Source organism: Coccinella septempunctata, chromosome 4 (assembly GCF_907165205.1).
Source record: "Coccinella septempunctata chromosome 4, icCocSept1.1, whole genome shotgun sequence".
Taxonomy (NCBI): domain Eukaryota; kingdom Metazoa; phylum Arthropoda; class Insecta; order Coleoptera; family Coccinellidae; genus Coccinella; species Coccinella septempunctata.
Window position 1 is genome coordinate 19,878,452 of NC_058192.1, and position 16,695 is coordinate 19,895,146.

The window sequence follows — 16,695 nt, forward strand, 5'->3', positions numbered from 1 at the left end:
ACCTGGTCATCATTGGTAATTACCAATAATAACCAACTGCATTCAAGCTCTTTTGGTCATTTGGTTATAATATCCTGACATCATGAACTAGCCTTTCAATTTGGACCGCAGATAACCATACTCGAGAGCTGGGTTAAACTTGTAGTTATTGAAGTGAGGTTAGAAGTTGTGAAGGGACATAACCAAGGGCAAAACCAGATTATTACCGGATATTCGCTTGAAATCGATTAAAGTGAGGTTAGGTTAGCTATATAGTCCTCGATTGAAGACTAAGGGCCTGTTCCGATATTGCTGGTTTTACTGGCCAGCAATCGAATAACAATAGAACTCGAACGACTGGGCCAATAGGCATCGTCTCTGAAATACTGACAGTACTGTTCAGGAATATCGGAACAGATGGAAACTATTTTTTATTTTGTAGAAACACCTTTTCGGAAAATGCGCTTCATCGTACTGAATACCTCATTAAATTAGTTAAGCCAATTCTAAAAGAAACGACGAGAACTTGTCAAAAATCCCCTCAAAAAATTACTACCAGTCCATGGTCATTCTTAATAGTAAAGACCCAGTCGGATGTCACAATACTCTTCGGTATATGCCCGAGCAAAGATTATAGAGTTAGAGAACACTCTTTGGGCCCAAGTTAGAAAATATGGAAAGGAGGAGTTTGGGAGGAGCAATTGGAGATCGGAAGTACTCGGAATGCATCGGGTGTTGTTGCCGCACGCAACGTCACACTAGCGCGCAGTGGCGTAGCTATCAATATAAATAATATAATTCTCACCTACTAACTCGATTTCTTCATTAGATAAAAAATGTTTCCGTACAAAAGTTTAAGTTATTTCAAATTATCTTCTCTTAATAACATTACCCATTATCTAAGCTACCCCAGTGCTGTCGAAACCAATTCTGTCAGTGAGCCACCCCATACATCATCACCTTTAACGCGCTAAACTGAATTACGCCTCCTGTCTAAATCTTCTTGGCCAAGTTTCCTGCCTGATATCTTTTGATGACTGATCTTGATATTGCTCATTTCAATTAAAAATGTGCAATATTCAAAATTTTAAGACCTTCACGCCCGCGCCATTAGGGGAAACTTTACTGAAACGGACGAAATAAGTGGTGCACTACCGGGCTTGTAAGTGGAAAGGACCTAAAGGAGAGTAACATGGTTTTCACTTATCCTCCTAAGAAACAATATCCTTCTGCAAAACTATTTTTAATAAATACTTAAATAAAACCTAGAGTAAATATAAATATAAAAATACAAAAATATCTCTCTAATTTTGAATCTCGAACGTTTCACAACCAGTTCTATTTTTCTGTATTCAACATTTGCCATTTTGAATAAAATTTATAAAAATTCAACAATATTCGAAATTCCGTTATTTTATCTCATCAAATTCCTATTTTTTATGAATAATAAAATCCCATGTATCCTTCCACCTCAAATCTAAAATATCTTTCATTGTCAATTCTGTAGTTCCATAACTGAGTACAGAGAATTTCACATACACAAAAAATATCAAGGACAACCAGATAAGTTGCATTAAAATCATTATTTTCGATAAAATTACAGCCTTGAAATTGTTTTTCACAACAATATAAGCATGTTCCATCACAGCAGAAAGCAGAAACGTTTTGAAAACAAATGCAGGAAGGTAGTGGTGGAGAAAAAGAGTTCTGTCCACGAAAAAGTATGGTATATAATGAAATAAATATCCAGCCAAGAATACTTCTCCTATTGTTTCGAACTTCTCCCATGTATGTTTGTCCAAATCAAAGATCAGTCTTCTTCTTCGCAGAAGGTAGAATATCAGTAAAAAAATATAAATAAAAACTCCTGATGTAGCTGAGTACCATATCATCAAGTTACCAAGTAAATGAATTTGTGCCTGAAGAAAAAATATTATATAGATAGATGGAATTCAATTTATCCAAAAGGGAAATTGGCCATTGCGCTCTTGTTCAAATTCATTTTAAAGAGCAGCCATCCATCCAGATACTGAACCCATCAAGGGTCAGACAGATAGAATTGAATTTGACCAAGAATTCTTCATAAATGAATCAAACCCAATCGTTAGTGATCATTTTGACCCAAATTTCGAATTCAACATGAGTGCAAAATGGTAATTGTCTGGTTCCTAGGAACAAGCGAGCAAAACCTGCACTGATATACAGGGTGTTCCTAAATTGAACGTACAAACGAAAAGGGGAGATTCCTTAAGTGAGTTTAAGAAAAAAAAGTCCCATAAACATTGGGTCGCAAACGTTTCGTTTTCGAGATACAGAGTGTTGAAGTTTGAATTTTTTTCAAGTTTTTTTCTCATAGTATCTACACTTCACAAGATATTCAACTGAAATTTGGCATAGATATTACATTTTAGAGTTCTCACCACGTGACATGGCAATTTCGATAGAAGATCTACAGGGTGATATTTTTTCTGGAACACTGCCACCTGTTCTTCTGCAGAATTTTTTTTTGGTGAGCAACTGTTAATTTGAAAAAATGTAAAAAGAAGCTTTGTTCTTTTACTAAACTTTTCGGTCTCTTGTAGTTTTGTCGTATCTACCAACGATTTCGAGAAAAAACTTGAAAAAAATTCAAAATTCAACACTGTATCTCGAAAACCAAACGTTTGCGACCCCATGTTTATGGGACTTTTTTTTCTTAAACTCACTTAAGGAATCTCCCCTTTTCGTTTGTACGTTCAATTTAGGAACACCCTGTATATGAAATAAAGTAGTTATAGATAAAATTATTGTCAGATAAGAACTTTTTCAAACTATTGACGAATTACTTGTCCTAAGTCACTCACATTGCTATCAGAAGACACCCAATAAGCAATTCCTCTTGACATCAGAGGCCATTCGTGGGGTTCAGAGCTATACATATGGTTTTGAAGATTTTCAGTTGAGGTAAACCACATTTTATAATGTAATTCAATGAATTTTTCCAAGAAGCTCAGTTTTGTAGCTGTGGTGGGAATCATCTCGGCTGTAACTAGGTCTCTCTCTCTCTCCTTTTGATCACCAGCTAGAATAAAGCAGATATATTATACATAACAAGAAATAAAACTTTCTGGTTATACACGACCTACATTTTGTATACCTGTGCTCCTCTACATTCCACACAGTATCATCCTGGTTGATGATTCTATCTGCCACAATTTCATGCTGATGAAATCCCCAATCTGGTAATTGTTTCCCAGAAAATTTAAGAGCAGTATTTGTATCAACATGAACCAATCGAACCAGTGACTGAATGGTATGCCATGAGTCTCCGTTGTTCTCTTTGTTCAGTATTTCCACCCGCCACAGATTTTGAGCAGGCATAGAGACATTATAATCTATATAACACGATACCTCTTGACATTGAGGAGATTGCGGCGCCGCAACATCATGCGAGTTCAAGGCTCTACTTGTAATTCCTGAAAAAAAAAACCAAGGTTCACAAGGATGATGAAAGGGAATTTCCAAATTTGTATGCAATATTATAATACAATGGCGCGTTCCACATTTTGATGATTTTAGATCTATTATTCCATTTGTCTACATCACTCTGTATAATGAACATTCTTCATTTTTTTCTGAATTGGACAAGCATCTGATTTTATTTTTCCATCTGAATATTCCCAAGTTTCAAAAATCCGAATGGTTGCATTTTAGACAGTTCAACCTCATCGGATTACTCAAAAACATAACTCACCATGGACTAGTTGAATTATATCACCATCTTTGATAGCATCAACAGGGTATTCAACAACCAAATCATTCTTATCAGGTCTCTTCACAATCCACCAATTATTTACATCTTTGAATGAATAACATGTGACTTGTTGCTGATGACTTGAACCCCTTTTATCAGCATAACGAATGGGGTAAACATGATTGTGTGAGTGTAACCAGCAAGTTCTTCCATGACTATGTCTAGAAGAGCGAATTTATTGTGTTGAACTCATACACTTTTGAGAACTTACCTTAGAGTTATTTGGGAGCCATGAGCAACCAACAAAGGTTGCCCTTTAGTGATGGAAGCCAGTCCACCTTCAAGAGATGCTTGAAAAGCACTGGTCATTATACTATCATGTGGCCCAGCTTTATAAAGAACACTCAGGTGTATATAGAATATTGTCATATAGACAATTATGGGCACAAACATAGCAATACCAAATTGAAGAAAAAATCTCAAATATAGAGCAGCATCTGATAATTTTGACCCCAATAACTTCCAGAAATCTCTCATTAAAATATAAAATGCTAAACAGCAAGTGTAAAACCCGACATACTTAATACTGGCTGAACAAGTCAGAGATATGAAACTAACAATTAACCAAAAGAACCAACGAAAACTCAAAAAATTAGCATACTCTCGTCTAAATTTCATAACACCTAACAACCCAAACAATGCAAAAAATACTATCATAGATTCCATAAGAATGAACCTACTTTGGGTTAGTAGAGCATTGTCAAAAAGTAATAATGAAGCACCAATCAAGGAAGTCCACTGTGATAAATTGAATTCTAGCAGGAGATGATAAGCTGTAGGAACTATAAGACTCCCAAAAAGAGCTGGAACAAAACGAAGGGCAAACAATGGAATTTCTTCTGAATATGGACTTCCTATCTTGTCAAACTTAAAGGTTCCATCGTAATTAGCAAGAGAGGCTGCAAACGCTATTAACTGTTTGCCCAAAGGTGGATGAGAGTCGAAAAAAAATGTATTCTTCATATATAATGAAACATATTTTCCATAATGCAATTCGTCAAACCTAAAACAAATTCTTCAGATTATTCCATCTCACTTCAAATGCAATATACTTACACTATATTTCTTGGTTGCTCTAATTTATACAATCGTGTTGATGCACTGACTAAGAAGAGACAAACTGAAACGAGATCGAGTTCGAATTGTATCCGAAAAAATTTTTTTGATTCATTTTCAATTTGAGTATTGCCCAAGTCCTGTTTGCTGTTCTCTACTTTGATTTTGGGTTTACTGTCGGGAGTTTTATTAACGTTGCTCGACTTGGGAGAACCCATGTATCATTTATATTTCAAGACTAAAATGATAGAAAAGTTTTATTCTTCGATTTATAACTGTTCTTTAGATATAAACAAAACGTCATATCAACTCCCAGGATTCTGAAGAATTCGGTATTTTCTCTACACTTGACACGAAGCAGTTGAGTAAAGGTGGGAGGTGGAGGAGCGGAGACAGGTTGTCTGAGGTGGGTAAATTAATTAAGCATCTGTACTGTTTTCCCCTAGATGGCACCTCTTAAGTTTACTACAAGAAAACAAAAAACAAGCGTTGAGTTTTATTGATACTTTTTTTATGTCCACTTTTGACAAGATGTCACCAAAATTTATTGAACTTGAAGATATTTTCTTGCCTCTTTTGTCTCTCACCAACAGAGAATTTCTATTTTCTGTTGAAAACATGAATAGGTACTTGGCATGGGAAATACATAATGGATAAAACGCCCAGGAATGCACATGATAATTAATTATTAGATTTTATTGATTGCAATACCTATTACATTAAAGGCCTTCTGAGCGTTTGTTCAATTGTTATTCAAGAAAGAAGTAATTTCATTGGAATACCCAAGGAAATGACTATCGATTAACCTGCAATTTCCGAACATATCACCACTTTCACCTGCATTTATCGACGATACACCTGTCAATCCCACCCACTGTTTCACAACACAGAAAGCAGTTGAATTTTGTGAGTTCCATGAACGTCCAAAATTATAACAAGTTCATGGTCTAATTTTCGCCGCCTTCTTGTAAGATGATAAACAATTCCGTCCATTCGCTATAAATATACAAATAAAAATGAGTGCGAATAATATTTCCAAGAACGAAGCTCAAACTGAAAGTCCCTTAGCACAGTCTACTCCGTCGAAGTCTTGGGTGCAATTCGAGGATGAAACTTTGGAAAACAAAAATAGCGAAGCAGCTGTGATACCTACAGAAAATGTTCAAGTACTTGAAAGGAGTCTTAGTAAACCATCATCTCCAGGAATAAGCAATAACATAGCTGTTTTAGATCCTAAACCTCTGAGAAATGTTGAACTACCTGTTGCTACTGTTGAACCTATAAGACAGGGTTTTGGTAAGTATTCTTAGTTATTTGAAATCCCTTCAGAATGTATGGTAAGGCTGTGAATATTTCTGTACACTCACTTTTGGGATACTCAATCCATTGAACGTCATGTGATGCTGAATTTTTTCATCATTCGGTAAAAGTAAACAATATTTCCTGATAATTTTTCTTAAGCTAATTGATAAAGAATTATCATAAAAAGTTTTGATGAAATCAATTTTTATTTCAAGGGGAGGGATGTTTCAATGAATGAAAAATTTATAATTTTTTTTATGTAGAACATTAAGAACATCATGATTAATAGAAAATAATTATGATTCTGTATCTTTTCACAAGTGAATGGTGATGTTATTGTCACTCTGCTTCCTGTAAATACTAAATTTCCATGGGTAACACCAGCAAGATTCCGTCCAGAGTTGGTGCCAGAAGAATTAATGGCACAGGGCTTAACGGTAAGAAATGTTTTTACTTCGTTTTTCTCAAACTCATAAATGAACCTTATTTAATTCATTTTCATGTCTGCTATATTGAGTCATTCAAATCTTCTGATAAGGTCCACCTCCGGTTGAATCATACCTAATAATATAATTGAAGCGATATCAATTGTTTTGCGGTAATCCATTTTATTGGCAGTTTTCATAGTGAATTTAGCTGAATTATTTTGTTTTTGATAGATGAATTAGTTATTGGTTTAAAAGATTCAAATAAGAATTGTATAATTTCATGGACTCATTCTGATTACTTGTAACTTGAGAAAATCAGGCCTTCCATTGCGACCATAGCATTCTATTCTGGCACACAAATAAGGTCATAAGGCTATGCCTTTCCTCAAGTCCCAATCTCTCAAGAAGAGAGGAAGGATACTTTTTGAGCTCCTCTAGACCTCCATGCAAAGTCTACAGAGGCTTCTTCCCCAAGTGAGATTGATTCACTGTAGATAGTTGGAGGGATAATTTGTAATTTCCTCCTCCTAATAAATGGTTAATAAAGGTTAACATCTATGTTCTCCCTTGCAACAACCTCGAATGATTAGTGTTTCCTGAAGAGCTACTGACATTGTTGCATCGCCACTGCCGGTCACCCATATATGCTAAAAAATATATACATAAAGTTAGCTGATGATTGCGATTAGGTCGTAATCTAAGAGGAACCTTGGGGGCATCCTTTACCGGCCGAATTTAATATTCCCACAAAGCGAGGTTATAATGTTTTGTGAGCTCAGTATAGTGCAAATCCAGTCCTTCATGGTTTCAGGGACGCCTTTTTCTAGCTCACCAAAGACTTAGTGAGGGCAGCAAAAGGCACCTTTTGTTTATAAGAAGGCGGCTATCAAGATCTCTCTAAAGTTGAGAGAGCAAGAGATTTTGCTTACAAGGTTGTTGGAGGCAAAATCAGTAGATTTGTCTTTCTGGTATGAGACGGGATGTCCCGTCCAGGCTTTTGCTTATAAAGTACTGGGGTAACTTGATGAATTGTGGTATATAAATCGGGTTTCATTTGATTAGATTTTTCCCTCTTATTGACACATCTTGAAAGCAGAAACTTGGGCAATGAGTATTGAAAATACACTTTTGTAAGGATTGACGCTGGAGTCTTTCAACTGTTAAAATCTGAATTATGTAATGGTATATCGTCGTTAAAACCCGAAAAATGTGTAACTCCATTTTAGTTGATTTGACAGGAGAGGCAAAAAACTTTTTATTATTACCCGCACTTCCTTAATATTTACCTTTGTTTTCACAGCAAAGCAGCACTATTTTTCCACTACTTCTTATGTTATCCACTGATGTGATGTGGATATATGCACTGACGCCGTGCTAGTGTAAGGGAGGTACACGTATTTCTTTTAAACAATTTCAAGCACGGAGATACACATTATTCTATTTTGCGCGGGAAAAATATTAAACTGTTCGATGGAACTACACAAATTTCTGAGCATGTAGATGTTGAAAACCGTTAAGGGATGGCATCAAAATGTCTTTTTCGATTAAATTGGGAGTTACACATTTTTCGGGTTTTAACGACGATATATATGCTTCATGAAACTTTCCACCGATGACTAGAGCTAAACTAGTGTACAACCCAAGAGGAACCTCTTTGGTACAACTACTTGAGGTGTAGAGATTTTTACTATAAATGAGCTCTTATTGTGAAGATGGAATTGGAAGATGAAATTCCAGAATCAATTATATATCAACTTATTTTATGCAATATTTTGGATTACTAAACTGAGGATATTTTAGGCATAGATCTACAAATTGTTTGTCAGCAGAAATTGTTTAATTTAAGCCTAAAATTTTTTTCCTGTTCATACACATATACAAATTTTATTAAAATAGGTATTATTTCAAATCACTGAAAAGTTTTTCCTTCCAGCTAACAGTGGAAGAGTATGTCCAAGCCATGGAACTATTGGTGAATGATTACAGGTTCACATTATATAACGTCTGTTACAAAAGAGTTCTTGTTGTATGGATTCTGTTGGCATTTCTAGTATTGTTTGCATTACTATTCTCTAATCAAAATGGACCTGTTCTTTTTATCATGGGTATAGGCTGGCTCCTACTGAATGCAGCTGCTATAATTTTATCGATGTGGGTAAAATTCAAACTGACTAGAAATTTGGAAAAATGTCTTGCTCAGGTGAACAAGCAGCTTTTAAGGCATAAAATTGTCATCGCCCTTGATGATAGGGGAAAGATATCGTGTCACAAGGTGAATTTGTGCTTTTTGTACATGGATTCAGCCCCTTGCATCAACCATCTTCAATCTAGCATCGACCAACAAGAGAGAGATCAGAATAGTGGTTGGGAGCAGAAGATGGATATAACAGCAAACGACATTATTATTCAGGGAAGCAGGACTACCAGGTTGTCAAGAAAACAGGTGAGATTTTTTTTTCGATTGAAGGAAATTTCACTGCAAAATTCATATTTCCACTCATATACCACACTGCCTTGGCGATATCTCTTATGATTATTACTATAGATATTAGAAATAATTTAATTGTTTATATTTCCTCCTGATATTATTTCACAGTGAATGATGAAGGGCTTTTCATGATGAACTGGGTATTTTTTAACCAATTTTCTAGTGGTCATTTGGGTATTCACTTCTCTTCCCAATGAGGCTATAACCCATTCTTTTCTAACTTTTCTTTTCTCTCAAAAAGTAACTGACTATTCATTCAAAGGTAATTCTTCTCTCTTCTTCCATTAACACTTTTTCAAAAATTATTGAATTATTAGCTTCTTCAACTTTATCTTAATAACTCTAGGTAGTTTCGTGAAAAAAAATCCTTCGAATGTTGAATACCTTGAAGGACCACTTATTAGCTGAAAATTATTATGTAAAAATTGAAAAAAACCTGTGGTGGTCTCTATAAACTTCTGTCTTGAACTAAGTTTTATCTGGAATTCATTGGAAAACAATAAACATGCTCTTTAAAATGAAGAAACTGCCACAGAACTCATAAAGAAAATTTATCTATTATTAATATTATATACTGGGTGATTTATTAAGGCTGGGTTGCCGGCCGTATCTCAGAAACCGCAAATTCTATAAGGAAAAAACCTTAGTGATTTGAAATAATAATTTGAAATATATAAATGAATAAATAAATAAGTTCGCAGTTTCCCACTAGATGGCGCAATATATCAATATATTTGCATTTTTTTCAGATAATTTTTTCATATTAACCATCTTCAAGTGGCGGGATTTTTGAACTTTTCTCTTAAAAATAACACTAACTCCTGTAAACGTGTCCCGAGATTCATGAACATGGACTCTATTTGAAGGTCATTCAATGTAAATTTGGAAACAGATAAAAACATATCGAATGTTGCAATTGGAAACTAGTAGGGGCTATGTAGCTCTATGATATTCTTTTCTGGAAATTTCAAATGCAATGCTAAAACTCTAACCTGCTAATAGAAAGCCAAATAGCATTACCTATTGATAGCATTGTTTTAACAAGTATGTTCGCTACCCTTGATGAATCACCCTGTATAACCTGAAAAGAGCTTACTCCGATACTATTATATAATTCAGCGAATGTCATTAAAAATGGAGTTCTTATGAAGTTGGAATAAGAAGGAAAATGTTGGCTAATAGTCGTTAGGTGACAAGTGTCATTCTATCCAATATTTTAAGAAAGCTGAAACGAACTTTTTGGCCACTTGTTATTTCAAGTTAATGCCATAATTTCTCAAAATACGATAATCTATTTAAATATGCAGGTGTTTGTTCATGTTAAATATATAGTATAAATATATGCTTGTACAATAAAAGAATAGCCAGAAATCAATATAAATATTTTTTTATATGCTTATATACATTATGCAAAAACATCTGACTTCAGATAACACTGTAATCATTATCCAGAATCCAATTGACTTTCTTGAATTCCAACTACAAATTTACTACGAAGTTTATGCCCCAGTATGAATTCCAAGTAAAAAAGTTCAGTTTTCTCATACGTTCTGACATTAGCACGCGTGAGGCCCTCAGTACATTTTACCACTTTTTTTTCTAATTTAGGATAGAGCAGAGAGGCTTTTTTTGCGGTACTTGCAAAGGTGGGGGAAGGACTTTTTGCGCAGACGCTTAGATTGGACCTTGGACGAAATATTGGGGAATCCCGCCCAGCCTAGACACGTACAATCGGCTCTATGTCCTTGCCAATATGTGGAAGAGGTTGTCATTCGAAAAGCTTACTTGTCCGACGGTCCAGATTGTTGCCCGAAACTATCTGGACTGCTGTTCAGACAGGGACTATATTAATGTAAATATCGGTCCGAATTTTTTGGCTGTGTTTGACTAACAACCAACATCTACCTCATGTCGTGGCCTTCTCTGAGAAAAGGGAAATAACAAAGGAAGTTCACGCAATCTTTAATCTAATATATTAATTTCTTATTGTAAATTACCATGTTTATGTCTACATTTCATGTTATTTCCGGTGCTAATTATCATATTTTCGTTCCATACTAAGCTTCTTTCGCCAATGGTCCATACATGATGAAAATCCGCAGTTTTCACGTTAACTATACAGACTGACTCACTTCCACTGCACAGTTCCATAAACCACCAAGGTGTATGAAACATCAAATCATATTGTAAGTTAGTCTCTTACCTTCTGTGTGTGTAAAATGAGTACGTGTGCGGACCCTTTCACACGGTACGGATTCGACTGTTTTTTAGAATCAATAAAAGAATAGTTTCAAAAATGCGTGTTCACACGATTCTATCATCCTCGCACACCAAAATTTTGTTCGTTTACGGTAATAACTGTATGCGATTATGCGATAAATGATCCGAATGGAATATCAGTGGCACACGATTCGATTTTTGGTCGAAAACAAACTCGTTGCACAGAGAAAACTATTTCTTGTTAGCATGCGTCAGCTCCTGGGGAGCTTATATAGGCGCTTATTGCAGCAGCATAAAACTGTGGTGGTTTATGAAACTGGTGAAAATTTACAATTTGGTAGTTACCAGTTTGATTATGGATTTCCATCAAGCAGGGGCCACTTCTTTTCAATAATTCAAATATATGCAGAATATGCATATAATGTTAGTTATATCCGACTTTGTCATTATTTAAATTAAGAAATTCTGCCTTAGTTTGTTGTGGTATTCCTAATATGAATGATTTTTTTTTCATAATAATTTCTGTCAATAGGAGAGAGCGACCCTATTATACCTGCGATACATCGCTAGGTGGGGCAAAGAGGTAGTCCGCGGATACCTAGTAAGTCCACCTGCTAAGGGAGGTCGTCACTGTCATTCTCTCACCTGTCCCTGTCAATTTATAGACGAGCATCTATACTGCAAACCTCCAGGCAAGTCGAAGTGTCTATCGTTTTTACATTTCTTTAGTGAAGATGATCATTCTCGAAAAGTGCAAATAAAGCATTCCAGTGCCTTAAGCTTGAATATTTGAATTGTGATTTTTAAAAGTTAAGGTTAAAAGAATTTTCGATGTTTGAAATTTATATTGGGTTTACGCAGAGATCCTGCGAGGACTAACACCTAAGAAAGGAACAATAATTACAGATGGCATTGACGTGATCGCCGTCTGCCGATTAGATTGGTTGCTTTGTAGGTGTTAGTTCTTGAAAACTCTGCATGAACCCACCATCACTTTGAATGCAAAAGCAGATCAATAGGAAAGAAAAGTACGAACTAACAACTAAACAAAATTAGTTAAATTTTTTAATTGCATTATTTTACCTAACATTCTGATCAGATTTGTATACAAGATAAATGAGTATGATCGAATGTAACTAGCAGGAGATCTATTTTTTCGGCCTAAAAGCGGCTACACACTGCCCAACTCGGTCGGGCCAACTATCGGGACGACCAGATTGGCCGTTGCGTACAGACGGCACGACCGCCGTCCAACTTGGTCAGTGGAATTTCACGAACGCTGGAGTATACATCGCTCGGATCAATGGTGACGGTCATTTTTGCAGCAGCGAATACCTCTCCAGTCGACATCTGAATACAGAATGAGCTCGTTTCCACTAGACAGCGCTCCACACGATCCAACTTGGTCAGTCGTTCGTGCGGTCGGATGGCTAGACCGTACGACAAGACCGGACAAATCCTCTGTCGGCGGTCATAGCTACACACGGACCGATTTCACATCCAACCCGACCAAGTCGGGCTGTCGGCCCGACCGAGTTGGGCAGTGTGTAGCCGCTATTAAACAGTACTCTTTGCCATCGATGGGTTGTATCGGTACTTCTCACCCCTGTCTGTGATCGGTACTAATTTCACTTTCCTCAAACTGATGACTTACGTAGCTTTGTTTACGTTTGCGTTTAGTAAACGTCAGAAATTTCGAATTTTTTAAGCCTTCTTTATTTATTTTCGATATGATCCCCGGGTCAAGAGTATTTGCTGGGCACGCTCTGGTTATTCGTCTTTCGTTTGACATTTCTCGTGGCCTTCAATATGCAGCGCTTTCCACACCTATAGCGATTTCACTTCAAATTCGGCCGATTTTCCCCACTTACTCTCACCCACTCGATGCTCACGAAATTAGTAGGTACCTACAGTCCCTGGCCATATTATTAGACGCATTGATTCGATGCAAAATCTCAATATTGAATTATTAATTTGAATGTATATGTTACATATACTTCATCTGTAAATGGTTTTCACATATAATATATCATATTCAATAAAAAATATTGATTTATTGATGATTAAACATGAAATTCTAATATTTTGCTGAGCCACCCTGTGTAGCTATGAGAGCTTCATACTATATATATATAGGTAATCGATTCCCTTCTACCGTGAAATGGTGTAGGGTATAATAACAAAAACAAATATTAAATTCTTCCCTCGTGAACGAACTTCGACCATTCCTTCTTGTTGGCTGTCATCTTCCTTGCTCTTTCCCAAGTTTGTCACCTTTCTCCAATTATCTTCCCCATCTGCTTGTCCCAGGTAGTAACCGGTCTTCCGCGCCTTCTTTTTCCCGTAACCTTTGCTTCCCATACTTTTCTAGCAGGTCTTTCGTGATTCATTCTATTCAGATGTCCCCACCAACTCAATTGTCTCTTCTCTATGAAATCCTGCAGAGGTTCTATTCCGATGTCTTCCCTGATAAGATCGTTTCTCACCCTGTGCATCCTTGTTATTCCCTTCACTTTTCTTAGATATTTCATTTCCATTGCCTGCATCCTGCTTTTCTGTCTTCTATCAAGTACCCACGATTCGCACGCGAATGTAAGTATTGGTCTATAAATCGCTTTGTATACATTCATCTTAGTACTTCTTGATATTTCTTTCCTACTCAGGAAGTTCTCATTCATGGCATGGTATATCTTCAATGTGCTTTCCAATCTACTGTTTATTTCCAGATCTTGTTTTCCATTTTCTTCTATTTGCACTCCTAAGTATTTGAAAGATGTCACCTGCTCCAATCTTACTCCTTCTATCTGTACGTCAACGATTTCCTGAGAGTTGCTCACCACCATAACTTTTGTTTTTTTCTTGTTCATTTCCATTCCGAATTCCTTCAACACCGCATTCCAGATGTCCATATTTGTCTGTAGATCTCTCTCACTCTCAGCAACGATAACAATATCGTCCACGAAGGCACATTCTGATATTACCACTCTCTTTAAGTTTCTGTACCCGACTTGAAATTTCTTCGATCTTCTTGTGCACTCCTTCAGAATCTCGGTTTGCTGCATTCGAGGATAATGATTTCATATATGGATTATCGAAATAACGTCCGAACCTGCAGAATGCAAGACGTCCACTGGAAGACATAGTACTGATTCATACTTAAATACTAATACTACAACATCAAAAATAAATGCCAAATAGAACAATTTAATGAGAGTCGTAGATAAAACTGACATTCTGTGGAAATGAAATTCAAATATTCTGCTTTTTCCTCGGGCAATACCAGTAAATATAAAAAAATCCTCAGTGCGTCTAATAAACTGGCCAGGGACTGTATATACCGACTTCAAGTTTAATGGCATAAATAGACAACAATTTATGCCCATTTATGCTGCCGGTCGAATACGCAAGTTTTCGAATTTGTTCGAACTATACACAAAATAATTGTGTTTTTGATCTTAATATGAAAAATAACTTTTTTTCCCTATTGTTCGGCTCATGTGACACAGTTTTTGGTGTTTGTTATTGTGATTTGTATTTTCAGGAAATGGTCAAATTTTTTTGAGGATTTCAGATGAAAAAGCCTCAGTTTTCAATTTAATTTTCATGATCCCTTTATCTTCAATTCCTGGAAAATTTCCCGTTAACATTTTACTTCCTGCCATTTAACTAACATTTTTCTATTTAGGTATATGTTGCAATTTATTGATAACAAAAATTTTTTCTGGTTGGGCAAGCTGAAAGCGTGATAAGCACATGTCAACTAAACTCAAAAAACAGTATTCAATGCAATATCAGTATTTTTTTTAATTCAATGTTTTCTTTACTGTAGCGGCAGTATAGTCTATCAATACCCAAATGTTGATATAATTCCACCCTGTATATTCTTCAGGACGCTCACAATAAAAATACTGCTTTGTAACACTTTCATCAAATTTTTCAATTTGAGGAACAATTGAGGTATTTTAAAGTACTTAATCGTCATTAAAATTTTTTCTTAGTTGGCAATTGGAAAAAACATTGTACTGACTTTTGTGAAAATAACTTTACATTATTCAAACTATTGTTTTATATTAGTATTAAGCCCTTAAACTGATTGAATCCGTCCATTTTTCTTGTTGTGCATATTTTAATAAAATTTTTAATGTTTACTAACTCCTTTCCACTTTTACCCTGAATATAATCATTGCAAGCAATTTAACAAAACAAATTTAATAATATTCAGGATTCAATATGTTTTTTCATTCAAATAATGTTCAGATACATATTACAAAGAAAGTTATGTATAGAAAACCTGAATATTATTGATACTTGTATTGGTTTAGTGTCTACAATCTGGTGATGTATCTATACTTCAGGGCTTTGACTTTAAAAGTCATTCTGCTTTATTTTTGGTCTGCAGTGTTAACTAATTTGGATATGATCTGGTGGAGGGGTAAGTAAGATTTTATAATCGACTGAAAACTAATATATTTTTTCAATTTACAGCTCATCCTTGCAATTTTTTCTACTTTTTATCTCAAAGGAACATTGATGAAGCTCCAAATCTATATGTATAATATAACCAATATATTATGTTTTTGATGATTCATTCTTTAGAATCAATATTTTATAGGGATTCCTATTTTATATACAAAGATACCTCTCCCCACACTTGTTTTGTATTTTGTTGAGTTAGTCATTTTATTATCACTTATGAAATATTATTTTGAATATGTTACTCAATAAAGGAATTTTATCAATCTGAATTTCAATGACCAATTTTTCAGTGCTGTTCGAGAGAATAAACAGAACACTTCTCTCGAAGCTTATTCATATCACATTGTACTTTCTGTTCTAATCTCTTGACGATATCAACTTTGGACTGCAAATTTTCCGTAGCTTCTTCCAGGGCTAGAGAACATTTCAAAAAGTTCTCGATTTTATTAATTTTCTGATCATATTCAGGTTTTTCTTCCAAGCAGGAATAAAGTTGCTCCTTTTGATTCCGATCTTGACTGATATTTTTAATATCTGCTAAAATGTCATCTCTCTTCAAACGAAGTTTGAATCTAGATACAGAAGGTTCACTCTTCAGGAAAAACATTTTAGGCAGAGACGGTGTTTCAAATTTTAGGTATTATTTTTAGTTTTATCAAAGCTAATATTTTGTTTTATCATAGCAAAGAGTAACCAACTGGTTACTCTTTGATCATAGCATATAGAGAAGTCAATCTTTGACTTTGACAGAACGTCAAGAACAAGAAATAAGAAATACTTTTCATTTCTTTCTCTGTGGGTCATCACAGAACCATTGAACTAAAGAAAGTTAGTTCAATGCACAGAACAGACCCTTGACTTACTTTATGTTCGTCATCATAGACCAGAGATATATCTGTCATAGACATAATAAAATGTTGGTCTATGGTTCTACTCTGTAATTTGTGGTTATA

At 35.3% G+C, this 16,695-nt stretch overlaps 3 protein-coding genes across 7 annotated transcripts; 1 reads left to right on the forward strand and 2 right to left on the reverse strand.

Annotated features, from left to right (window-relative positions):
* Positions 1–1,206: 1,206 nt before the first annotated feature.
* On the reverse strand, positions 1,207–5,196 carry LOC123311852 (protein O-mannosyltransferase 1). The gene is made up of 6 exons (XM_044895950.1): positions 4,829–5,196; positions 3,984–4,775; positions 3,713–3,933; positions 3,105–3,434; positions 2,823–3,040; positions 1,207–1,898 (listed from the first exon to the last, which is right to left on the reverse strand). The coding sequence occupies exons 1-6, from the start codon at positions 5,044–5,046 to the stop codon at positions 1,410–1,412; spliced, it is 2,268 nt and encodes a 755-aa protein (XP_044751885.1). The 5' UTR covers positions 5,047–5,196; the 3' UTR covers positions 1,207–1,409.
* A 308-nt stretch (positions 5,197–5,504) lies between these two features.
* LOC123310687 lies at positions 5,505–16,011 on the forward strand. Of its 5 annotated transcripts, none has more exons than XM_044894289.1 (5): positions 5,505–6,124; positions 6,452–6,567; positions 8,492–9,001; positions 11,799–11,958; positions 14,808–15,414. In XM_044894289.1, the coding sequence occupies exons 1-5, from the start codon at positions 5,845–5,847 to the stop codon at positions 14,930–14,932; spliced, it is 1,191 nt and encodes a 396-aa protein (XP_044750224.1). In that variant the 5' UTR covers positions 5,505–5,844; the 3' UTR covers positions 14,933–15,414. The 5 variants fall into 5 exon arrangements, with proteins under 5 accessions (XP_044750224.1, XP_044750225.1, XP_044750228.1 ...); XM_044894290.1 differs by lacking the exon at positions 14,808–15,414 and adding an exon at positions 15,752–16,011 and having other exon boundaries at positions 5,506–6,124; positions 11,799–12,081; XM_044894293.1 differs by lacking the exon at positions 14,808–15,414 and adding an exon at positions 15,752–16,011 and having other exon boundaries at positions 5,509–6,124.
* Positions 15,717–16,426, reverse strand: LOC123310688. The gene has a single exon (XM_044894294.1). The coding sequence runs from the start codon at positions 16,347–16,349 to the stop codon at positions 16,029–16,031; it is 321 nt and encodes a 106-aa protein (XP_044750229.1). The 5' UTR covers positions 16,350–16,426; the 3' UTR covers positions 15,717–16,028.
* Positions 16,427–16,695: the final 269 nt, after the last annotated feature.